This window comes from Puma concolor, unplaced genomic scaffold (assembly GCF_028749965.1).
Source record: "Puma concolor isolate L17-30 unplaced genomic scaffold, mPumCon1.1.hap2 unalloc_scaffold_57, whole genome shotgun sequence".
Lineage (NCBI taxonomy): Eukaryota > Metazoa > Chordata > Mammalia > Carnivora > Felidae > Puma > Puma concolor.
In genome coordinates this window covers 212-27652 of record NW_028240266.1, presented here as the reverse complement: position 1 = coordinate 27652, position 27441 = coordinate 212, and the positions used below count along the sequence as shown (strand labels likewise).

Below are 27441 nucleotides of genomic sequence, written 5' to 3'. Positions count from 1 at the left end.
AAGAAAGCATATTCTAGGAATGTAATTCTAAATAATTCATTACAGTCAAAGCACAGATTAAATATGATAAGGAATAAGAAAGCAGATTATAACATCTTGATACATTAAAAAGAAAACTTAAGGAATTAAAAATACAGGGGAAAACAAACCATATTTTAGAAAAAGAATACCATTGAATTATCTTAGAAATTTACTTTTAATTTTCATTCTTTTACTATACTTACTATTGAATGGTGTTGATGGTTTAGGTGAATTAGTGAAAACATCAGTTACATCTTTTAAGATCTTTTTACTTTCTGCAAAGTTAAGAAACAAAATGGAATTTAAATAGATTTTAAGCTCATGAAAGCAGGGATCTGGTATTGTTTCAATTTCATTCAGCTTTCAAACTTCTGTGACCATAATGCATGGTAAGAAATACACTTAGATTATGAGCATGTGCGTGTACACACACACACACACACACACACACACACACACACACACACAAACAGGGAATGCAAGGAAACACAATCTGGGAATTGCAAGGTACAGTTAGGATTCAGACCTCCCCATCCCCTGCCCCGAGGCAGGTCATAAGACACTCATGTGAGAGATGCTCTTGCTATACCCAGAGGGAGGGTGCATCCTTATCTCTGAAGACTGAGGGTTGGAGGGACACCAAGAGGAATCTGAACGAACAGACCTTACTAAGTTTCCCCTGGTTGACCACCCTCAGCTCATATCATTTTGTCCCATCACAGTTTTCTACCACTTTCCACGCTTCATCAAAGCTAACACCAAAACATTAAACACCAAGGTTTAACAACTCCTTATGAATATTCCCCTTTCATGTAAAATTTATATTAAATTTGAATGCTTTTCTCTTGTTGATCTGTCTTTTGTTACAGGGCTCCAGCTGGGAACCTAGAAGGGTAGAAGGAAAAGATTGTGTTCCCACTCCTACAGAAGCCTGCTTCAGGGATCATAGGCTGGTAGCCCACAGACTGAATATAGCTGAGATTCAGTCATGTTCATTGTCCTAGGGAGTGGTGGGGTTTTCTTTCCATTTGAATTTAACTATCTTCATCTAGGACACATGCTCTCAAGTTACCTTACAGTCCACACCCCTTCCTTTTGTCTTATAACCAACTCATTTTATTAATTTTGCATTACGTGCCTGGCTACTGCAGGCATTTGAGTTAGCGGACTCTGCAGAGCCTGATTCAAAAGTTACCCTTCTCTATTGAAGTCTATTGTAATTTATCTAAATAGCAAATATTGGAGCTATGGCACTATACCTCTTGAAGTGGCAGGATAATTTGACCCATCTTTCCTATTCGAAGCAGTTAGCTTGGCCTTAAATATTTCCTCACTCCTGAGATTTTTGTAGACTGAGAGTTTTTGTAGGGACTGTGTTTGCAAAAACCTAGAGTCATTGAAGAAAATATGCCAAATGCCTAAATAGAGAGGCAGAGTTTGTCTGGAGACAGAGACAGAAGGAAAGAGAGGGACAGGGAGGGGTTGAGAGACTAGAGGTTTGATGGGAAAGAGTGAGAATTACCCTGTGGGAGCTTCCCTTCACACAGATGCAGGATTACCACAGGCTCCAACAACAAAGCGTCAGTAGAAACACAATGCAAGGAAGTTTTACCTCTGTCTCCCACATTATGGTGTGACTTTGGAATGGGAGAGGGTGCCAGTAATCAACCACCCTGCCCCCAGGGTCTGATTTAATTTAATTGAAAGAAAAAAATGATTTCAATTTCTGGTATTTAGTAGCTAGATATCTGGATCAGCCCTCCTACTAAAAACAACTAAAAATTCTAAATAAAATTATTGCTATAAAAAAAAATCTTGGGGCGCCTGGGTGGCTCAGTCGGTTAAGCGTCCGACTCCGGCACAGGTCACGATCTCACAGTCCGTGAGTTCGAGCCCCGCGTCGGGCTCTGTGCCGATAGCTTGGAGTCTGGAGCCTGTTTCAGATTCTGTGTCTCCCTCTCTCTTTCTGACCCTCCCCGACTCATGCTCTGTCTCTCTCTGTCTCAAAAATAAATGTTAAAAAAAAAAAATTTTTTTTAAATCTTGAATTCATCAATGTGCTGCCAAGAAAGTAAGAAATTCCCAGACCAAACAACTGATGAAAGGCTGTAATCCAGAAACACGGCGACTGTTTTTACCCAAAGAGTGTTTGCCAAACACAAAACTAAAACAAAACAAAATTGGATGAATTTTAGTTTGTACTTTCAAAGGCTCAGACAAAGCCTAAGTTCCTCCCAAAGTGGAGGGGAACGTGGGGTGGTTATCCTCAATTTACAAAAATGTTTCTCTAGATTTCAAGACCCAGAAAAAAATATCAAGAATAAGAAACAGTTCCTCCTTTATAGATAATCTGACTTTTCTCTCTAGCTACCTTTAAGATTTTTCTTTCTCTTTGGTATGTCACAGTTTCATCATGATAACCCTACGTATGGATTTCCTTTCATCCTATGTGGGATTCACTGGAATTCTTGTATTGGTAGGTTTAGGTCTTTCTCATTCTGGAAAATTCTCAGCTATAGTTCTCCAAATATTTTCTCTGCAACCACTCTGTCTCTTCTCTCCTGTGTGGATATATATCACATCTTTTCATTCTTTCTTTTTCTAGCTTTACTGAGATGGAACATTATATTAGTTGTAACTAATATATAACGTAATCAGAGATACACATATATATTTCAAACTGATTGCCATAATAAGTAGACCTCTTCATTCTGCCTTCCTTTTAGCTTCTTCTTCTTCTTCTTTTTTTTAATGTTTATTTATGTGGGGGAGAGAGAGAGTAGGAGATGTGCAGAGAGGGAGACAGAGGATCTGAAGAGGGCTCCATGCTTCCAGCAGTGAGCCCAATGCAGGGCTCTAACTCACAAACCACAAGATCATGACCTGAGCAGAAATCTGATGCTCAATCAACTGAGCCACCCCAGCGCCCCTAACCTCTTTCCTATATTCCAACTCTGTCTTTCTATGCTGCATTCTGTATAATTTCTTCAAACTCCTTTGCACTTCATATTTCTCTCTTCACCCATGTTTAATCTGCTAATATTGTTGTCTGCTAATTAATTTTATTATATTTTTAATTTCTTTATGTCCTGTTTCTTTCTTTTCAAATTTTAGTTTCCCTTACATGTTTTCAAATTTATCTTTTTTTAGAAGAGTACAGAAAGAGTGAAATTAAAAGAATAGAAAATACATATATATCCAAAAATATACTGTATTGCATATTTGCAGGTTGCTCAGAGAGTAAATCTTAAAATTTCTCAACATAAGAAAAAAACCCCTTCTTTTAACTATGCATGGTGACGTGTTAACTAGATCTATCGTTGTGATCATTTCATTCTATATGTGAAATATATATACAAAATGTCACAAAATCAATGGTAGAGAAGAAAATGATACAGATGAAAACATAAATCGAGGAAACAATAAACACACACGATAGAGAGGATCAGAAAGCCAGGAATTAGTTAAGAGTTATTAAAATTGACAAACCACTAGCATAAATGACCTAAAAAGAAAAAAGATGGGGCGCCTGGGTGGCTCAGTCGTCAAGCGTCTGACTTCGGCTCAGGTCATAATCTCATGGTCCATGAGTTTGAGCCCCGCGTCAGGCTCTGTGCTGACACCTTAGAGCCTGGAGCCTGCTTCAGACTCTGTGTTCCCTCTCTCTGACCCTCCTCCACTCTCTCTCCCTCAAAAATAAATAAAAACATTTTTAAAAATCTTTAAAAAAGAAGTATCTGATTTTATTTATTTTTTAAAATGTTTGAAAACATCTTTTTAAACATTTTTTAAATGGTTATTTATTTATGTTTGAGAGGGAGAGAGAGAGGGAGAGAACAGGGGAAGGGCAGAGAGCAAAGAGAGAGAGAGAATCCCAGGCAGGCTCCGTCTGTCAGTGCAGAGCACTGTGAGATCGTGATCTCAAACCGTGAGATCATGACCTGAGCCAAAATGAAGAGTTGGACGCTTAACTGACTGAGCCACCCAGGCGCCCCAAGACGTATCCGATTTTAAAACCTGGATAAAAACAGTACTTGTTTCTACTAGTCTTCTCCAAATAAAGAAGAGTATCCACACACTTTCCAAAAGGGTTACAACAATTCTCAGTAACCAATTTATAAACATAGCAGTCCCATAACAATCTTCCTAAACCTATGGTATTAGTATTCTTAAAAAAAAAAAAAAAAAAAAAAAAAATGAGCCAGCATGAACACATATAGTCTAAACAGGAAAACTGAGAGGTAACTCAAGAACTCACCATCTGTTTCAGAGTTCAGTAACACCCCAGGTTTTTCTTCATTTAAAGGTTTCTCCAGGCCCTCCAATGCAGATAAAAGGTCTTTAACTTCAACTTTCCTATCAAAGACACTATTAACAATGTTACATGCATCTTCTATTCCTAAACAGAGACATGACAAAATACAAAGGTATCTAGTAGGTCAGTCTATCCAGAGACGCACATAACAACTTGATTTGGGTGAAATGTATTCATTTTCTAGAATACCCAGTCTTGAGAGATTTTTGTCTCTCTGAAATATTCTCCAAACTGAAAGCTCTACAACATTTATAGGTTTACAATGCTTATATCAGAAAACAAGACACACTGAAATAGTTTACCTTACTAGTTCAACGCAGGAAGCTAAACAAAACAACAAAATACCAAAATTATCTCTAAGAAAATAGTGCCATGATGGGGAAACAAAAGGGGGCACTTGGGTGGCTCAGTCAGTTAAGTGTCTGACTTTGGCTCAGGTCTTGATCTCACGGTTTGTGAGCTCGAGCCCCACATCAGGCGCTGTGCTGTCAGCGCAGAGCCAGCTTCAGATCTGGCACTCTCTCTCTCTGCCCCTTCCCTACTCATGCTCGCTCACTCTCTCTCTCTCAAAAATAAATAAACAAACATTAAAAAAAGGCAGCCCTTTCTGTCTTTATCTAAACATTTGGAAAGAATGACAGTGTTGTTGATGACATGCCAATAATTTGTTGCTTTACTAACTTAAGTGTTATTCATTTATATCTTTTAATCTCCCTTGTATCCAAGTTACAACTGTCTTCTTTATTATGTCCTCCCTATTTTTTCCCCTTCATCATACTTCCTAAAGAGTTCTTTATTAGTCTTTTGAAAGAACCAACTTTTGGTTATATGGATAAGTGCGTGTGCGTGCGTGTGTGTGTGCGTGCGTGCGTGCGTGCGTGTGTGTGTGTTCTATTTCACTAACTTCAACTTTCCACTTTGTTAGCTCCTGACTAGCACTTTTCAGGGGGATTGTACTGCTCTTTTGTTGTTTATCCTGCTGGTTAGCTCTGTAAGCTGAACGTTTAAGATACATTGTTCTGGAGGCGCCTGGGTGCCTCAGTCGGTTAAGCGTCCCACTCTTCATTTTGGCCCAGGTCACGATCATGTCAGCTGCGCTGACAGCAAGGAGCCTGCTTGGGATTCTGTCTCTCCTTCTCTCTCTCTGCTCTCCCCCCCCCCCCCCCGCCCCCCCATACGCACTCTCTCTCCGAAAATAAATAAACTCAAAAAAAGATAAATTATTTTTGATATTTCTTGTTTTCTAATAAAAGCATTTAATGCTATAAAATATCCTGTAAGATTGTTTTGGTCACACTCTACACGATTTGATACATAGTGCTTTCACTGTCATCATTTCTAAAATCTTTCAGGTTTCTTTTATTCTTCAACCAAGGAATTACTTACAAGGCAATTTGTTTTTCATCTTAAAAGCAACACTTTTCCTTTCTTTCACAAATAATTTTAATGTCACAACATCATGGTCAGACTATGTGGTGTGAATGACTTCTGATTTTTAGAATTCACTGAAATTTTTATTTGTGGCTTAAATACATCATCTATTTTTGTGGCTATTCCATAAGTATTTGAAAAGAATGTGTATGTGTTTAGGATACAGAGTACTCTAATCTGTTTCTGAAGTCAACTTTGTTAATACTGTCACTTCAATCTCAATCTCTTTCTCAATTTCTTTCAATCCGTCTATTTCAATCTCATCTTTCTATTTAGAATTCAGTGTTTACCTGGAAATAGATATAAATATGGTTGTGTTTTATGGGCATTAGTAGAAACCCAACCTATATAAAGCATTCTTTGTTATACACTTATTCCATTTTTTCCTTTCTTCATGGAACCGTATTGTTACTGAGGTCTCTCTCTGGTGCAAATGTAAATCTAGTTTACTGTTATGACGTGTATGTATGGACCGTATTTTATTCAACCATTTCCCCAATCGTGGACTCATAGATTGTTTTCATTTCTTTCCTCCCATAATGTTGCAGGGAGCATCCCTGTACATGTCTCTACAAGAAACTTCTCTGGGCTATTTATCTGAGAATAGAATTATTGGATCATAAGAAATATGCATACTGAATTTGACAAGTACTGCTAGATTGCAATCTGGAATGCTGTACCACTTTACCTACTCACTAGCAATTTGTGAGTATTGCCAACTCTCTTCATACACATATTTAGCTATGTGGGTTTCTCCTCCTGTATACTAAGTCTTATATCCTTACTTATTTTTCCAGTTGATTTCTTTCTTTCTACTGTTGATTTGCAGAATTTCCTTATATTTGAGATATTAATTTTTTGTTGGTTATCTTGTAATTATCTTCTTCTCCAGTCTGTTACATGTTTTAGAGTCCTTGATTTACCAGAAATCCTTAATTTTGATGTAATCAAATCCTTTTTTACCCCATGGTTGTGCTTTTGGGGAGTAACATCTTTACGAAGGTATCCATAACCACAAGGCACAATAGTTTTTCTTACATTTTCTTCCATCAGCTTTATAGTTTAATCTTTGAGATCCATTTTAACATTCATTTGATTCTTTGAAGGTTATTTTTGTATATGGTATGACATAGGGATTCTACTTCATTTTCTCTGCATTGTAAGACAATTTTCTCAAATCAGAAGCTAAATAATACATCTTTTCCCCACTAACTGATGATGTCATTTCTATCACATTCCGAGTTCCCATTAATAGAAGTCTCTACCGGGTTCTGTATTGTGATGCACTGGTCTATTTTCACAGGTCTATATTACAACAGCATTATGCTATGTACTAACATGTGACAAAGCAAGATCTTTATCTTTTTTTTTTCCCAAAAGGGTCTTAGCTATTCATAGATCTATAATCTTCTATAATGAATATAGAATTAATTTGTCAAGGTTCCCACCAAACTTATCCTGAGATAGTGAGTGGAACTGCATCCCAAGTACAGATTCTTTAGAGAGAATCCACTTATTTCAATACTTCTTTTAAAACCCCCGTTTTAGGACTACAATTCTCAATCTCAATGTCTGTGGTCCAAGGCTGTTTTAGTGTCCTCATGATAGAACTGTGCTGAAATGTCAAAACAAACCGAAAAAAGTTAAGCATTTAGCCAATGTTTTTCACAAGGAGATAGAGAGCAAATGTAAAAATATATATATATGAAGAAATAAACAAGAAAGATAAGAATACAGAGGGGAAAAGTCATTAGATGTGATTTAAAAAACCAAACTTGATTACTTTGATTATAAGATGGATAACCCCATCAGCATTAGGAAGGACAAAAGAAAGAATATAGCAATAAAACACATGACAAGGAAGAAAGAGAGACAACAGAAATTTTTTTAAATAATTCAAGAATATTACAGTATGAAAAATATGTATCTATGTGTGAAAACCTAGAGTTTACAACATCAACTGAGTTTAAATGAGAAAATGCATAAAAGGGGGGTTTGGTAGAGTATATATAAAGTCTATATACGCACATAACTATACATACACCGACCCCCAAAAATGAAGTTCCTGTTCATATGCATTTTGAATTTCATACTTACTGTGGCACTCGATAAATTCATCACTGTTGTCCAATTCTCTGATGAAATCCTTAAAACTCACCACTTCATCTTTTTTTAAAAAAGAAAAAAAGAAAGAATTTAGATATTATTGTAAAAAGGACCACTTGATGTTATAACACCAGAGCTATAAACACAAAAATAATGGAGAGGACTGGTAATCCTATTGTGACACGTGTGATATGCAGAATCGACCTAAAATAAAGCTGTCAGAGATGCACTTTGAACATCAATTCCTCTGATAAAAACCCATAAATTGATAGACAAGAAACAATTTTTAATTTCTCTTTTATTTATTTTTTTTTTTTTTAAATTTTTTTTTTTCAACGTTTATTTATTTTTGGGACAGAGAGAGACAGAGCATGAACGGGGGAGGAGCAGAGAGAGAGGGAGACACAGAATCGGAAACAGGCTCCAGGCTCTGAGCCATCAGCCCAGAGCCCGACGCGGGGCTCGAACTCACGGACCGCGAGATCGCGACCTGGCTGAAGTCGGACGCTTAACCGACTGCGCCACCCAGGCGCCCCTAATTTCTCTTTTAAAAGATATATGGCAGTATATTTCCTTTGGCATTTAGAGTGAAACTTCTGAAATACGCAAAATTTGTTATTTTAAATTGAAATAATTACTCACCGTTAGGATGAGTGTTATCCAAAGTCTCCTTTATTTTATCATCTGTTAGATAGATTCCAATGGCATTTAAATTTTGCTGAAGTACAGGAATGTCTTTAAGTTCATTTTTGTAAATGTTGATGTTGTAAAATTGATTTTTATTTCCTGGGAAGAGATAATCACCTTCACTTAGAAAGGAATTTTCATGTTTCTCCTTTATACTTTAATTTTTTTTAATGTTTATTTATTTTTGACAGAGAGAGAGAGAAAGACAGAGCATGATCTGGGGAGGGGCAGAGACAGAGGGAGACACAGAATCTGAAGCAGGCTCCAGGCTCTGAGCTGTCAGCACAGAGCCTGACACGGGGCTTGAACTCACAGACCGCGAGATCATGACCTGAGTTGAAGTCAGACGCTCAACCGACTGAGCCACCCAGGCACCCGTCTCCTTTATATTTAAAAAAGAGTGGGGGAAAAAATCTCCCAAGATATAAAATTATACTTAAGAGAAAAGGCAGTATTTGTATTTATTTATGTACCTAAAATAATTTAAAATAGGTGACAATAGGTACACATAAATGTATAAATATAAGTAAGGAAACTGGGGGAAAGAAACAGAAGAGCAGCAAAAATAAGACAAAAGAGAGCAACAGACAAAGTACATTTCATAAGGTCATATACATTAAATTTTGCAACAATATCAAATGTGTATGCATCTAACAAGAGCCTTCCAAATATAGCAAAAGCTTGCAGAATTAAAGGGAGGAATGCATGAACCCATAATCAGAACTGCAGATTTGAAAATCTTGCACTTAGTAATTAATTGAACAACTAGAATAAACATCAGTAAGAATTAAGGGCGCCTGGGTGGCTCAGTCAGTTAAGTGTCTGACTTTGGCTTAGGTCACGATCTCACAGTTCATGAGTTAGAGCCCTGTGTTGGGCTCTGTGCTGACAGCTCAGAGCCTGGAGCCTGCTTTGGAGTCTGTGTTTCCCTCTCTCTCTGCCCTTCCCCTGCTCGTACTCTCTTTCTCTTTCTCTCTCTCTCTCTCTCTCTCTCTCTCTCTCTCTCTCTCTCTCTCCCCCTCTCTCTCTCAAAAATAAATATTAAAACAAAAAAAAAATTTTAATGTTTAAAAAAATCAGAAATTAGAATATCCAACAAAACTAGCAAACAATCTAACCTAATGATATTTATAGAACACTACCCAACAACTACAGAATATACATTCTTTCAAGTGCACATGGAATATTCACCTAGGTAGACCACATGCTAGTCTTTAAACCAAATCTTAATGTATTTAAAAGAATTTAAATTGTACGAAATAAATTCTCTGACCAAGGTGTATTAAATTAGAAATCAGTAACAAGATCCCTAGCACATGTCCAAATATTTGGAAATTAAATAATATAGTTCTTTAATTTTTGTAATGTTTATTTATTTTTGAGAGACAGAGAGAGGCAGAGCGTGGGTGGGAGAGGGGCAGACAGAGAGGGAGACACAGAATCCGAAGCAGGCTCCAGGCTCTGAGCCGTCAGCACAGAGCCCGACACGAGGCTCCAACCCAGGAACCATGAGATCATGACCTGAGCCGAAGTCGGACACTTAACCAACTGAGCCACCCAGGTGCCCCTAAATAGTACATTTCTAAATAACTCATGTTTCAAATGAGATATCACAAGGTAAATTAGAAAATATTTGAAATAAGTGATTATCAAATCACAACATATAAAATTTTGTGAGATGCTGTGAAAGTGCTCAGAGGGAAATTTGTAGTTTTAAATGCTGGAAAGGTATAAAATCAGTAGTACAAAAAGCAGAGGTATGAAATTCTTTTTTCTTAATGTTTATTTTGGAAAGAGAGAGAGAGAAAGCATGAGCATGAGTAGGGGAGGGGCAGAGAGAGATGGAGACACAGAATCCAAGGCAGACTCCAGGCTGGCACGGGGCTTGAACTCACGAGCCGTGAGATCATGACCGGAGCCAAAGTCGGACGCCTAACCGACTAAGTCATGCAGGCACCCCTGAAACTCCTTTTTAAAAAATTCTTTTTTATAGTTGTATAATACTCTACTGTACATAGAAACTAAAGTTTATTCAACTAACCTCCAATGTTTACACATTAAGTATTTTCATTATATTTTGCCATCTCAAATAATTCTGTAATGAATAATCTTATGTATCTATATTTTCACATTGTTGGAGGGTATCTTCAGGGAAAATTCCTAGAAGCAGGATTGCTGGGTCCAAAGGTAAAGGCATATGTAGTTCTGTTAGACATTGCCAAATTCCCTCCATTAGAATGGTAGCATGTTAAATGCCCACCAGCTATAGGTAAACGTCTTTTTCTCTACAACCTAACAGAGTATGCTGTGAAGGTTTTCAATTTTTGCCAATCTAATGGGTGAGAAATTGTATCTCCATTTTAATTTGCATATTTCGTATTATGAGTAAAATCAAACATCTCTTAATATGTTCATAAGCCATTTAAGATCTTTTTTATGATTTATATATCCATGATTTTTGCCCATTTTTCTATTTTTCTTCTGTGATATACATTGTAGTTTCTACCATATTGTTATTTGTTCTTTGACTTTACCTATGATATCGTATTAATAGACAAAATTGTTTTTTTTTTAATTTTTTCCAAGATGGATGTCAGAGAGCTTACTGCCTATGTTTTTTCCTAGATTTTTTTTAAACGTTAAAAAAATTTTTTTTCAACATTTCTCATTTGTTTTTGTGACACAGAGAGAGAGATAGAGAGAGAGAGAGCGAGCGAGCATGAGCCGGGGAGGGGAGGAGAGAGAGGGAGACACAGAATCCGAAGCAGGCTCCAGGCTCCGAGCTGTCAGCACAGAGCCCGACGCCCACAGACCGCGAGATCATGACCTGAGCCAAGCCAGACAATTACCTGAGTCATCCAGGCGCCCCTCTTCCAGGAGTTTTATGGTTTCAGGTCTTACAAGTGCAAGTATTTAATCATAGTCTAAGATAGGAATCCAGTTTCATTCTTTTGCATGTGGTTGTCTAGTTTTCCCAACACCGCTTATTGAAGAGTCTGTCCTTTCCCCACTATATATTCTTGCCTCGTTTGTCATAAATGAATTGACCGTATACGCAAGGGTTTATTTCTGAGCTCTCCGTTCTGTTCCACTGATGTCTGTTTTTATGCCAATACCATAGAGTTTTGATTACTATACTTTTGTAATAAAGTTTGGAATCAGAAAGTATGATGGCTCCAGCTTTGCTCTTTCTCAAGATTGCTTTGGCTATCAGGGTTTTCTATGGCTCCACACAAATTTTAGGATTGTTTGTTCTAGGTGTGAAAAATGCCATTGGAATGTTGATAGGGATTGCAGTGAGCCCGTATATCGCTTTGGGTAGTATGGACATTTTAACGTTATTAATTCTTTGACTCCACAAGCATGGAATATCTTTCCATTCATTTGCATCATCTTCAATTTCTTTCTTCAATGTCTTATAGTTTTCAGTGTACAGGTCTTTCACCTCCTTGGTTAAATTTATTCTTAGGGATTTTGTTCTTTTCAATGCAATTGTAATGGGATAGTTTTCTTAATTTCTTTCTGATAGTTTATTAGCAAATAGAAATGCAACTGGTTTTTCTATTGGATTTCATATGGTGCAACTTTACTGAATTTGTTTATTAGTTCTAACAGTTTTTTTTAATAGAGCCTTTAGGGTTTTCTACATATAATATTGTGTTATCTGCAAATAGTAACAGTTTTACTTCTTTCTTTCCAATTTGGATGACTTTTGTTCCCTTTTCTTGCCTAATTGTTCTCAGTAGGACTTCCAATACTGTGAATACAAGTTGAGTAAAAATAGTGAGAAAAATTACGGCATAGGGAACATAGTCAATAACACTGTATTGTGACACTTTTATTGTGACAGATGATAACTACACTTATCATGGTGAGAAGTGAGCAATACATAGAATTATTGAATCACTATGTTGTATGCCTGAAACTAATATAACATTTTATGTAAACTATATTTTAGTAAACAAAACAAAACAAAAAAACTGGCAAGAATAGGCATCCTTGTCTTGTTCCTGATCTTAGAAGAAAAGCTTTCAGTTTTTCCCCATTGAGCATATATGTGGCCTTTCGTATACGGTCTTCATTAGGCTGAGGTATGTTCCTTCTGTACACACTTTGTTGAGAGGTTTGTTTTTTAATCATAAATGGATGTTATCTATCATAAATTGATGTTTGGCAGTTTCTATCAATTTAATTATATATATCCCAGCAATCCCATTTCTAGGTATTCAACTAGGAGAAATGAAAATATATGTCCACACAAATACCTGTACATAAATATTTATAGAAGCTTCACTCATAATCACCAAAACCCAGGAAATTTCAATAGTTTATCAATTGGTAAATACACAAACATTACATTCATGTAATGCAATAATACTCATCAATAAAAATAAACACACTGCATGCAAAAAGTTGATGAATGTAAAGTATAATATGCTATGTGAAAGAAGCCAGACTCAAATGAGCTTCATATGTTCTGATTCCATTTACATGACATCCTAGAAAAGGCAAAACTTTAGAGTCAAAGAACAGATCGGGGGTCACCAGGAATGAGGGTTAGCGAAATGGATGGACTACAAAAGGACACAAAGAAACTTCTGTGGTGATACAGTCTATGTGCTGTTTAGTAATGGTTACATGACATTATTTTTAAGGATTCAAAAAACGATATACCTAAAAAAAGGTGAATTTTACTACATGCAAGTTATACTGCAATAAATATAAATTTGCTCCTCAAAAATATAGTCAAGAGAGTAGTTGAGAATACATAAAAACAGAAAAGATAGGTATAAAATCCACTTTGCTAGGTTGGTCAAAAGTTTTAAAGTTGTCTTCTTTTTATTTTTCAAATTTTTATTTAAATTCTAGTTAGTTAACATATAGTGTACTCTTGGTTTCAGTAGAATTTAGTGATTCATCACTTACATGTGACACCCAGTGTTCAACGTAACAAATGCCCTCCTTAATACCCATCATCCTTTTAGCCCATCCCCCGCCACCTCCCTCCATCAACCCTCAGTTTGTTCACTATAGTTAAGACTCTTTATATGGTTTGCTTCTCTCTCTTTCCCCCACCTTCCCCTACGTTCATCCGTTTTGTTTCTTAAATTCCACATGTGTGAAATCATATGGTATTTGTCTTTCTCTGCCTGACTTATCTCGCTTAGCATAATCCAGCCTGGTTCCATCCACATTGTTGCAAATGGCAAGATTTCATTCTTTTGATGGCTGAGTAATATTCCATTACATATACATATACATATGCATACACCGTAACTTCTTTATTCATTCATCAGTCCATGGACATTTGGGTTTTTTCCATAATTTGGCAATTGTTGACAATGCTGCTATAAACATCAGGGTGCACGTGGCCCTTCAAATTAGTATTTGTGTACCTTTTGTGTAAATACCTAGTAGTGAAATTGCTGGGTCATAGGGTAGTTCTATTTTTAACTTTTTGAGGAAACTCCATATTGTCTTCCACAGTGGCTGCACCAATTTGCATTCTAAAAATTATTTTCTCATCGTTTATAATATTCTGATAAATTCAGGTCAGATATACCTAGTGAATAATCTCAGAGAACAGTATATAATCTAATATTTTTCTAGCACTATCAAAGTAAAACTACCCATAACTTTGAGTTTGGGGTAAACTTAGCAGTCTTTGCCATATAATTCAAACACAAGTTATATAAACTAATACTGTATTGTTTCATCTTTAAAAAAAATTAATGTTTGTTTATTTTTGACAGAGAGAGAGACAGGGAAACCGAGTACGAGTGGGGGAGGAGCAGTGAGGGAGGGAGACACAGAATCCGAAGCAGGCTCCAGGCTCTGAGCTGTCAGCACAGACCCTGATGGGGGGGCTCCAACTCACAGACCACAAGATCATGACCTGAGCCGAAGTCTGACGCTTAAACAACTGAGCCACCAAGGTGCCCCTATATTGTTTTATCTTTATATTGTTTCTTACTTACCTGTGCTTTATCTAATCCTGTGTGGTTTTTAAAAGATTTTGTTTGTTTGTTTACTATTTTAGGGAGAGAGAGAGCACAAGCTGGGGAGAAGGATGAAGGGAGAGAGGAAATCTTAAGCAGGCTTCATACTCAGCGCGAATGGATGCAGGTTGAGCCCATGACCCTGGAATCATGACCTGAGCCGAAGTCAAGAGTCAGTTGCTCAACCGACTGAGTGACGCAGACGCCCCAATCCTGTGTTGTTTTAACATGAAAACCACTGCCTGTCCTTCCACACGGAGCCAGTAGATACATATTAAGTGGAACTCACCTGAGGCTTTAGGCATGTTCAATGTATCACAGAACTTAATAAAAAATTCTTGAAAGGTAATCTTGCCATTTTCTGTAATGCAAAGTAAAATGTAGATGAAGGAATTACTGCTTCTGAATTAATCTGTCAGCAGTTAATAGTCAAGTTATAACAAAGGTGAAAAGCCCGGGGGTCAGCCTGTACTGTTCCTTCTTCCTTAACTTCTGCATACATATGATTATCAATTTCTATTCAATTATTTCCAAATACTTCTTGAGTATATCACTATATTAGTTAATGCCTATGCTATTACAATAGCATTGCTAAAAATCTATCGCATCAGTCTCATTGCTCTCCATTTATTTTAAACAATGCAGCAAGAGAGGTCTTTCTCTTTAAAAAAAAAAATCTGGTTACTCCTCTGAATAAAACCCTTCAGTAGCTCCTACTTGTCCAAAAACTACAAAAGCAAAACAAAACAAACACATGGTGGGTAGGCAAAGAGGCTATAGGCCAATATTCCTTACAAATGTGTTAACATCTAAGTGAAATTCTAGAAAATAGGGTTTAGCAGTATAAGCAGAAACTAAAGTTCTAGATACCTTTAGGACATGCATTGTCACTGAGGGTGATAGGCTTTCAGGAAGGAAAACAGGTTCTTGGAGGGGAAAAAATCTTAGCCATTACAATGGTTTGTGGCCACAGTACATAAGCAAGTATTTATTTTTGGCATTAAACATTCATAGCGTGTGGGATGGTGAAAACGACAAAAACGTCTAAAAAGTCTCCTTAGGGGAGTGATTTTTTTTTTTTTTTTAAAGGTTAAGAAACACTACTTTTAGGATAATGGTAACCACCTAAATTTACTCTGGAGAAATCTAAGAAAAAGGCTTAGAAATCCATAGGACCAAAGATGGCATCTTGATGTGGAACTCAGTGCATAGGATTTGGTGGTGAAGGAAAAGAAAGAAGCAGTTAAAGATGAAGTCCCTACCAAACAGTATCAAAATGTCAGAAGGCTCACTACCCCCACTTCCCACCCTCTGCCCCAAAGGTGCCATTAAAGTAAACGGACTTCATTTACTTCAGTAGAAACTGAAGACAGAGCTCCAAACTGAATGTGCCACCCAACACCCTCAACTCTTTCAACAAATCAGGATAGAAATGGACAAAGGAAGATTTGAGATGGGAGCCAACAACTCAGAAAATAGATTGTGTAGAAAGACCAAGTCAGCTCCAAAATAAAGACTCAAGTAAAGTAAAGGTACACAAGGTGGAATGGATATGACAAACTATAGTAAGGGACATAAAGGATAGACATGAAAAGAACCAAAAGGAAAAAAAAAAAAAAAAAGGAGGGGGAGAGAGAAAAGGAAGAAAAAAAACAAACCAATGCAAAAAAAAAAAAAAAGTAGAAAAGTTTACAGCAGAAGTGACAGAGCCCAGAAATAAACCCCACATACGCTCAACTAATATTTGACAAGGCAGCCAAGAACATTCAATGGAGAAAGGATGGTCTCTTCAACAAATGGTGTTGGGAAACTGAATAACCACTTGGGATACTCCCCAAAATCACCTCAAAATAAATTAAAGATTTAATTGTAAGATCTGATACTGTAAAGAAAACATAAGGAAACAGCTTTCAGACATTGGTCTTGGCAATGATTTTTTGGACATGACACCAAAAGCACAAACAACAAAAAGCAGAAATCAACAAGTAGAACTAGATCCAATTGAAGATTTTTCTTTTTCTTAATGTTTATTTGTTTGTGAGAGAGAAAGACACAGAGCATGAGCAGGGGAGGGGCAGAGAGAGAGGGAGACACAGAAACTGAAGCAAGCTCCAAGCTGTCAGCACAGAGCCCGACGTGGTGCTTGAACTCAAGAATCATGAGATCGAGACCTGAAGTCGAATGCTTAACTGGCTGTAGTCGGACGCTTAACCAACGGAGCCACCCAGGCACCCCAGAACTACCTTCAACTTAAAAACTTTTGTACAGCAAAAGAAACAATCGGCAAAATGAAAAGGCAACCTACAGAATGAGAGAAAATATTTGCAAACCATATATCTGATAAAGGATTATTATCCAAAATATATAACAAAGAATTCACACAGCTCAATAACAAACAAACAAATGAACTATTTTAAAAATGGGCAGAGTAATAGAATAGGCATTTTCCCAAAGAAGACATCCAAAAGACCAACAGGTGCATGAAAAGGTGTTCAACATCACTAACCATCAGGGAAATGCAAATCATAACCACAATGAGATATTGCTCAAACCTGTTAGAATGGCTATCACCAAGAAGACAGGAGATACGGATTTGTGATGATGTGGAGAAAGGGAACCCTCATACACTGTTGGTGGCAATGTAAATTGGTGCAGCCACTATGGACAACAGTATAGAGATTCCCCTCAAAATTAAAAATAGAACTACAATATGAACCATCAATTCCCCTTATAAGTGTATATTCAAAGGAAACGAAAACAGGATCTCGAAGACATACTCCTGTGTCTACTGCAGCATTATTCACAATAGCTAAAATATGGAAACAATCTAAGTGCTCATCAACAGATGAATAAACAGAGGTAGTGTGAAAATATACAACAGAATATTTTTCAGCCATGAGAAAGAGAGAAATCCTGCCATTTGCAACAACATGGTAGGATCTTGAAGTCCTTATGCTTAGAGGAGATAAGCCAAAGACAAATGTTGTATATGTCACTAATATGTGGAATCCAAAAAAGCCGATCTCATAGAAAGAGAGTAGAATGGTGGTTACCAGGGACTTAGGGGGTGGGGTGATTGGGGAGATACTGTTAAAAAGTACAAATTTGCAGTTAAAATGAATAAATTCTGGAAATCTAATGCTGTGCTGATCTAATACTGTATTACATAATTGAAAGTTGCTAAGAAACTAGATCTTAAATGTTCTCACCACAAAAAAAGAAATCGTGATAATTACGTGATGTGATAGAGGTGTTAGATAACATTACAGTGATAATTATATTGCAATATATAAATGTATCAAATCAGCACATTGGACACCCTAAACTTACATAATGTTATCATATGCCCATTATATCTCAATTTTACAAAAAGGAAAAGAAAAACTCTGTGGAGGTGGAGTGGGGGAAAAAAAAAGCTCTAAGTCACTAATATCGAGGATGAAAATGAAGGTATCATTACAGATGAAGCAGAAATCAAAAAAGATAAGAAGCAGATGTCAAGGACAACTTTATCCAATACATTTGAAAAGTCAGATGAAATGGACAAATTCCTATAAAGACACAGCCTGCCAAAACTGACAGGAAAATAGAATATTTTCTTGGTAATACCATACAATTTAAGAAATTAAATCAATAATCCAGAATTTTTCCATAAATAAAACTCTAGGCCCATAAGGCTTCACCTGTGAGTTCTGCTTAACATTTGAGGAAGAAAAAAATCTCTTACAGAGAATAGGAAAGTAAAGAATATTCCCCAACTCTTTTGAAAACGTAGCAAAAATGATATTCAACAATACCAGTCATTAAAATAACGCAGTTATTTTCTACATTTATAAACATCTGCTTCCCTGAGCCAATGCCACAGGCAACACCCCCTGAGGTATTCCTGGATATCAGCATAGTTTCCATAGTTTCCCTTCCAAAGGGTTAACACGTGGCAAAGGGCCTCACGGACTCTGTTGTACTCTGTGCATGGCATTCTGACTGAATACTGCCCGCGCCAGTCAGTTCGCAAAGTGACCTCATCTCCCAAGTACCACCACCCACAGGGATAAAGTAGGCCCAGACTCCCCCATCTGTTCAGTCTCACAGAGCTCAGGCTTGGCACACTATGGTGGCACCGGTGCTCACCAGTCATCTCACTGCAGCCCCCCCGCCCCAGGGTGCCCTCCATTGCTGTATACCCCATCCATACATCTCCCATCCCCACTGGTAGATGATGGCCTTTACAACTAGATGCATTCAGACTACTAACCGTGTTCAGGTCCATGTCTTAATACTTCATCAAGTAAAACATTAGCTGCATGAAAGTCATTGTTCATCAATAATGCCTTGAGGTCAGAGACATCAATCAGATCATTCTGGAGAATTTGAACAGTAACGAAGAGTAGCCGTGTAACTGAGAAAAAAAAAAAAAAAGAGCAAAAACATGCTTCAACAGCAGAAATAAGAGTACACTGTTCACTTTCACTTAATGGGCTTGAGTTGCATAAAAGAAGTTTACATGAAATTACTAGTAGTTTTAAAAACCATTGTGTATTATAATAGCTAGCAGTTACTGAACACTAAGTGCTGGAGACTCTTCTGAGTACTTCTACTTTACCTATTTAAGTCTATTATTACCTGTAATAATTCCAAGATAGGCATTATTATCCCCATTTTTCAGATGAAGGAATTGAGGTTAGTGAGAGTTAAAAAAATTTTTTAATGTTTATTTATTTTTGAGAGAGAGAGAGAGACAGACAGACAGACAGACAGAGAGACAGACAGACAGACCATGAGCAGGGAAGGGTCAGAGAGAGACAAAGATGCAGAATCTGAAGCAGGCTCCGGGTTCTGAGCTGTCAGCAGAGACTCCAACGTGGGGCTCAAACTCACTAACCGCGAAATCATGACCTGAGCTGAAGTTGGGCGCTTAACCGACTGAGACACCCAGGCGCCCCGAGGTTTGTGAGATTAAGTGATTTACTGAAGAATATACTGGTATTAAGTGACAGGGCCAGGATTCAAATCCAGGCACGATATTTCCAAAGCCCATGCTCTTAACTACTGTGCCTTTCAGGTAGACATATGTAACTGGTCAACCATTATGCCTACAGCTACATAATACTTCATATGTGGACCCTGAAATAATTGTGAAGCATTACAAAGAAGTTTACATCAAAACTTTATTGCCTTATTTCACTTAAAGTTATGTTACAGAGACAAAATAAGAAGAAGAAGGTGCTGTTTCTGTAAGTCGTGCTCTTTATATTTATCTTATAGCCCCACAAATGTTGACAGCCTTGGTCACTTTCCAATGCCTTCAAACAGTTGTGGTTGTTGATGCTGTTTAATTTAGTCCACATTTTACTAGTTGTTCTCAGCAGGAGGGTTGGTTTCACATAAGCTACTCCATCATAGTCAGAAGTAGAACCAGGTAACTCAAGCTTTATCGGTAAATTTGATGCCCTGCTCTGGTTGAAAATTACTGTTTAGGTTATTACTTTACTACAAAGCTATAGTGATTAAGACCATGTGGCATAAGAATAAATAAAAATCAGTGGAATGGAACTGGAAGTCTAGAAATAAATCCATACATTTCTGATCAATTGATTTTTTACAAGGATGGCAAAACCATTTATTTAAGGGGGAAAAGAATGATCTTGTCAACAAACGATGCTGGGGTAACTGGCTATCTGCATGCAAAAGAATTAGAGTGGACTCCCATCTCACACCACATACAGACATTAACTCAAAATGAATCAAAGATTGAAATTAAAAGGCTAAAACTATAAAATTCTTAGAAGAAAACATTAGTATAAATCTTAATGATCTTGGATTATGTTTAGACATGATATCAAAAGAAGTGACAAAAGAAAATATAAACTGGATTTCACCCAATTTAAAAACGTTTGTGCTTCAAAGGACACCACCAAGAAAGAGAAAAGACCCATAAAATTGGAGAAAAGATTTGCAAATCATCTATCTGATAAAGCTACAGTATCCAGGATATAAGAACCCTAGCAACTTGACAAATAACCCGATTTTAAGATAAGCAAAGGATACATATCTCTAAATGGCCAGTAAACACATGTAAAGATGTTCAAAGTTATTAGCCATCAGGGAAATGCAAAACAAAACCACGGTGAGATACTTGTGAGACTAGGCTAGAATAAAAAAGACGGACAATGTAACAAGTACTGACAAGGATTTAAAGAAATGTACAATGCTGTTGGGAATGTAAAATGGGGCAGCTGCTTTGGAAAACGTTCCAGCAGCTCCTCAAGTTGAATGTAAAGTTACCACGTGACCCAGCAGTTCCATTCCCAGGTAGGTACCTGAGAGACATGTAAATGTACGTCCACACAAAAACCTGTACTCAAAAAAATGTACACATGTTCATAGCAGCATTATTCTTAGTGGCCAAAAAAGGGAAACAACCCGAATGTCTATGAACTGATAACTGGCCAAAGAAAATGTGGTATAACCACAGAATATTATTCTACCACGAAAAGGAATAAAGTACTCATTTATGTTATGATACAGGTGAACCTTAAAAACAGTATGCTGGGGCGCCTGGGTGGCTCAGTCGGTTGAGCGGCCGACTTCAGCTCAGGTCATGATCTCATGGTTTCGTGGGTTCGAGCCCCACATTGTGCTGACAGCTCAGAGCGTGGAGCCTGCTTCGGATTCTGTGTCTCCCTCTCTCTCTGTCCCTCCCCCGCTCTCTCTCTCTCTCAAAAATAAACATTAAAAATTAAAAAAAAAAACAAAAAAAAAAAACCAGTATGCCAAATGAAAGAAGCCAGACACAAAAAGCCACGTATTCTAGTTATATGAATAACTAGAATAACGATTCTAGTTATATGATGTTCAAAAATCAACACAGATAGAAAGCAGACTAGTGGTTGTCAGTGGCTGGGGAGAGCGGGGAAATAAGCACTACAGGGTACAGGGGTTTTTTTTGACGTGATGAAAATGTCCCAGAATTAGAGTGTGAAGGTTGCACAACTTTGTGGATATACCAAAAACCACTGAATTGAACACCTTAAAAGGATGAGATTTTATGGTATGTGATTTATATCTCAGTAAAAATGTACATTTGATAAATAATGCCATTGATTATAAAGGTGTTCTAATTTTAGAGATATTCAAACGTGAAGAAAAAAAGACATTTGTTTCCCCAAGGCATTTAGAAATCCATTGTTGGCAGGGGTGTCTGCATTTGTGGAGGGTTCTTCGGTAGGTGTTCTCTGTAGACATGGGGGTTTAGGGAAAGATGCTGGTGTTGAAATGGTTTCCCTAATTCCAAGGAGCACGAGAGGAACTTTGGGGACAAAGACCAAGCACTTGTCTTTATGCAGCAGGGGCAAAACGATGTGGTTAGGCCACAGAAATGACATGGTAGTAAGAATGATACAGGGATTAATGGCCCAAGCATTTAAAGAAACTAGCTAGATGAAGCTAAGATTTCTATAAGTGAAATCAGTGGCCAGTCCATTTGGGTAAACCTGAAAACTCCAAAGGCCTGACTTGAGACAGCACAGAGGGTAGTAGTGGTCCCTCACCCAATTTCCACACCTGATTTAATTCATAGATCCAGAACCCCTTGAGTGAAGAAAAATTTATCTCCTCTTGAGGAAGGACTTTATATTAACAGCAAAGGTATTTACTGTGTATCTTCTTCAACGCTGTTTTATTTCTTTTCCCTCCTTTATAACTAACTTTGCCCCATTTTCACTTGTTTTTTTTTTATATCACATAAGCTGCTTGAAATCCTTTTTGAAACTATAGACACTACAAATTAAACACTTGAAATCCATTTAGTGATTTTTTTTAAATGTGATTTCATTATCTTTATTTTACAGTCACTTCTTTAAACTGGAAGTATTCACTTACCTATGGACTCTTTGAAAGGTGGACTTCCTTTAATTCTTTCAAAGAAATCTTTTAAATTCACCTCATTATCATCTGGAAATATCAAAATCAAGCATATTGTCATTAAAACCCTGATACTCAATCGGTACACAAAATAAAGGCTCTGACTAACAATACCTAAAATCTCATTCTACCTCATTTCTCTCTCAAATGGCTGAAACTATTTCAATGTAATTTTTCATACTTTCAGGAACCACACCCATTGATCAGTTAATGATATTAATAGTTCACTTTTTTTGACTTCTTACTCAAAAGTAAGAACTTAAAATAACTTTGAGTTCCTTATGTATATATACTAAGTATCCTTTTATGATGCTTCACATTTATTAACTAAAATATGCACAAGAATTCTATAACATGCTTGATATGCCTATCCTTAAAAGATGAAAGCAAAGAGAAATTAAATAACTTGTCTAGGTCACAAGAGCCAGAAAGTGCTCGAGGCTGTATTTGAACTAAGGCAGTCTAAGGCCAGAGGTGACAATGTTAACTATTGGGACACACACACACACACACACACACACACACACACACACACAGGAAATAAAATGCAGTAATGTAACCACAGCAGAAAATATAGGGCTATAACTACATTGAAAAGACTTTAACTTATAACAAAATGGCAAGCTGGGTAGCACAGGAACGATTACAAATTCCTAAAGATGCTGTATGAAATATTTTATTCTATAAATGCATTATCAAGTTGTATGAAAAGGAAATAATAAAACGTTAAGTGGGCACAGAGATCCAGAGGGGAAAACCAAGTGAATACTAAGCCTACAGCTATTTGGGGATACATATTAGATCCAAAAGCAGCAAGGTGCTTGATTTAAATGTTCATGCATATTCATAAAAGAAAACTTGGGTCCTGCTACACAGAGAGTTTGAATTTAGATACCAAATGAAACTGGGATGCTTAAAGAATTTCAATCCAGTGAAAGGGAGATTAAAATATTATATTCACTGGCCCATGTAAACACCAAGGTGACCTAAATCTTCCCAATTTTGAGAGGCAGTGGGTAAAAAAGATCACCTGTGAAAAATCTCCTGCATCTCATGTGGGCTTAGGGCCTAAATTTATACCACTCCCATGATATGAAAAACCCCAGGTCAAAACATAAAAATTGATTGAGGTCAATAATAATCTATGGCAAAAGCAATAACCAAACAATGCTGGGGAGGTACTCTTAAACCTAAGACATGCTCATGGGATTCCCATAGAAAAAACAAGCTGGTTAAGATAAACCCCAAATAAAAAGCCACCTAAAACTGGTAAAACTCACCAGCTTCTAGAAGTATTCCCACACGATTTGACACTTAAGAGTGGATGTAAATAGGAAAGGAGATCAAGTACACAATACATGAAGTCAAAGATGGAAAACAAAGATAAATATGTGACCACTTGGAAACAATGATCAAGACTAAATAATTATTCTTCTGAGATGTAATGAAACTTTGGGTATTTCCTTTGGTTAAAAAAGCAGAATGGGACAAGCAAAATAAAAGGTGAAAGTGGGTCTCCTCTGAAGAAAGACTGCAGATCAAAATGAAGCTGCTGATGTCATGTCTTTGTTTTATTACATAATGGTATTTTCCCACCCATGCTTACAAGAAATGAATGCTAATTATCTAAATTAGCATATGTAGAGTATGAACAGATAGATATGGTCAGTAAATAAATTAGCAGACTATTTTGGCTCTAATTTATATCAACCTAAGCCTCATCGCGACTGCCTTTAGCATTTTACCTCCATATAAAACACTCTAAAACTGGTTCCTATAAACAGGGAAAAATGAGCAGAATCTCAAGCCAAAAAAATGCTCACCACTGATGTCACAATATTTAAGGGCTTCACTGCCGTCCTCCGCAGCTAAATTAACATTCAAACTTTTCAGGGCATGCTCCAAGTTACGTATGCCAATCTTGCCATTATCAACACTTGTCAAGATACAAGCAGCTTCTTTAAATGCTACAAAGATAAATAAATATATATAAGATACTATTATTTTAAAAAATGCAAAATAGTTTGTCCAGAGTCCACTATAGGTGAACTCTCAATTTAAGTATATATATTTAACTAAAATCTCTGCAGAAAAAAAGCAAAGTATTTTCTACTTGTAACTGACAACCTATTTATTTCAAGCAGCATTTAAAAAAATTAAGGGCGCCTAGGTGGCTCAGTCGGTTAGCCATCCAACTTCAGCTCAGGTCATGATCGCATGGTTCCTGGGTTTAAGCCCCGCATTGGGCTCTGGGCTAAAAACTCAGAGCCTAGAGCCTGCTTCAGATTCTGTGTCTCTCTCTCTGCCCCTCTTCCACTTGTTCTCTCTCTCTCTCTCTCTTAAAACTAAACATTTAAGAAAAGAAAAATTAAACCAAAAAATTATATGCAGAATTTGATGGGTTATCTGAATCCATTCATCCATTAAATACTGAATAAGCTGTGACCCTTTCTTAAATAATAGTAACGTCCTGTACATGTAGATCTAAAGACTTCTATCAACTGATGAAATAAACCAAAAAAAAAAAAAAAAAAAAAGCTAAAATTTGAGATTAAAGCTCTTGATCTCCAGGGCCACTACCAGTCTATATTGTGCTTTTGTGTGAATTGAAAAAAGGCACCCCTCTCTATGTATCAATTACAAAGAGGCATACCTTCCTCTAGGTAGCTGCAATCTAGCATTGGTGGTCCCAGCCTGGAGAGCACAGTGGAATGTAGAATGCATTTCAGTCTCTACTTGTACCCTTTCAACCAGGCATCTCTGTGCAAGCACAACCCATGCAACCAAATGTAGTCCTGTTGATACCACACCAATTTAAAATATAAAACATGATCATTACTGGGAGTTTCAATTTTTTGTCAATACCATTTCTCACCCCATTTCTCTCTCAACCCCAAAATGAAGTTGTCGTGTATGTTTCCATAGTCCGAAAATCGTTGCATTATACTAACAGATCTAAACCTTCAGTTGGAAAGAATACCATAATACCATTTTAGACCTATATTCATTTTTACTAACATTTATTTTATAGCTACTAAAACCAACAATGAAAATTTCAGCCCTCTTAAAGAGTTTCCTTTAAATTCCTTGAAGACAGGGACTTTAGAATTTGTCTTGTCTATAAATAAAATTATAATACATTATATAGTTGGTACTATGAGAAAAATGTGTGCCAGATATGAGCACTGAGCACTCAGATATAAAGCACTGAGACAGTTCACCTAACCTATAACTCTGAAAAGTCTTATGGGTTGAGGAGTGATGTTTGAGCTGAGTTTGGGGGGAAAATGTGAATTTGTTTGACAGAAAATATACAGAAAGGAAACAGCACATGCAAATATATGGAACCAAAAGCACATGGAAGATATGGAACCAATTTAAATTATAATAAGTAATATGGCTACAGAATAAATACAAATGCAGAAGTGATGAGAGATGAGGCTAATGAGATAAGAAGACAGATTTATTGTCATTCTTTAATTCCATAAATATTCACAATTATATAAGTCAATAATATAAAAGATTTGAAACAATGCCTAGCACAGTAAATATCATATAATATTAGCTATTAAATTAGCTATTAATAAGGGGCTTCTGAAAGCCAAAATTGTGCTAGGATCTGGAGAAACAATGCTAGGACTTCTGGCAAAATGGAAACATGGTTCTTGGCCCAATGATGCTTCCAGGCACGTAAGAAAAAGAATCATTAACCAAATAATCAAAAATATGACTAGAAAACAACCAGATTTTAACATGGGCAGAAGACCTAAATAGACCTTTTTCTGAAGAAGACATACAGATGGCCAACAGACACACGAAAAGATATTCATCACCAATCTCAGGGAAATGCAAATCACAACAACAATGAGATATCACCTTACACATGTCAGAATGACTAAAATCAAAAACATAAGAAGTAACAAGTGCTGGCGAGGACGTGGAGAAAAAGCAGCCCTTGTGCAATGTTGGTGGAATGTAAATTGGTACGGCTGATGTGGAAACAGTATGGAGGTTCCTCAAAAAGTAAAAACAGAAATACTATTTGACCCAACAATTCCACTACTGGGTATTTACCCAAAGAGAACAAAAACACTAATTCAAAAAGGTATATGCACCCCTATATGTTTATTGCAGCATTATTTACAATAGCCATGATATGGAAGTATCTCAACTATCTATCAATAGGTGAATGAATAAAGAGGTGGTATATTATGGAATTTGACACAACCATGGAAAAGAATGAGATTGTTTTTTTGCCATTTGCAACAACATGGATGGACCTAGAGGGTATTATACTAAGTGAAATATGTCAGACTGAGAAAGACAAACACCATATGATTGCACTCATAGGTGGAATCTAAAAAACAAATAAAAAAAAAAGAAAAGCAAAATCAGACCTAAAAATACAGGAACAAACTGATGGTGGCCAGAGAGAAGGGGGGATAATGGGTAAAATGGGTAAAGGGGAGTAGGAGATACGGGTTTCCAGGAATGTAATGACTATGTCATGGGAATAAAAGGCACAGGAAAGGGAATATAGTCAGTGATACTGTAATATTGTTGTATGGTGACAAATGGCTATGTTTGTGGTGAGCATAGCAAAATGTATAATCACTACACCTGAAACGAATATAACATTGTGTGTCCACCGTACTCAAATAAAAAAATTTAATGAGAAATTATATTATTTTGGTCTTAATGAATTAAGATAATTCAAAGTTCTCTAATATTTTTGCTACTTTTTTTCCTAAGTAAGCTCTACACCCAACATGGGGCTTGAACTCATGACCCTGAGGTCAAGAGTTGCATGTTCTACCAACTGAACCAGTCAGATGCTCCTACTTTTGTCACTTTATAAGCTAAAATATATTGAGCATTTCTAGTGTCATTTAAAAAAATATTAATGGGTATTTATAGTATGAAGTAAATGCTATGAAAAAGACATAGTTTAATGAAAGC

At 36.7% G+C, this 27441-nt stretch overlaps 1 protein-coding gene across 1 annotated transcript; it reads right to left on the bottom strand.

The window, feature by feature from the left end:
* Positions 1-747: 747 nt before the first annotated feature.
* Positions 748-24449, bottom strand: LOC147571121 (EF-hand calcium-binding domain-containing protein 13-like; the record flags this gene model as incomplete). Its single annotated transcript, XM_086696619.1, has 8 exons — positions 748-773; positions 4280-4420; positions 7865-7933; positions 8516-8659; positions 14849-14920; positions 18815-18958; positions 22441-22512; positions 24306-24449. Coding segments are annotated over 8 exons (812 nt in total), but the record flags the coding sequence as incomplete, so codon positions are not given.
* Between the last annotated feature and the right edge of the window lie 2992 nt (positions 24450-27441).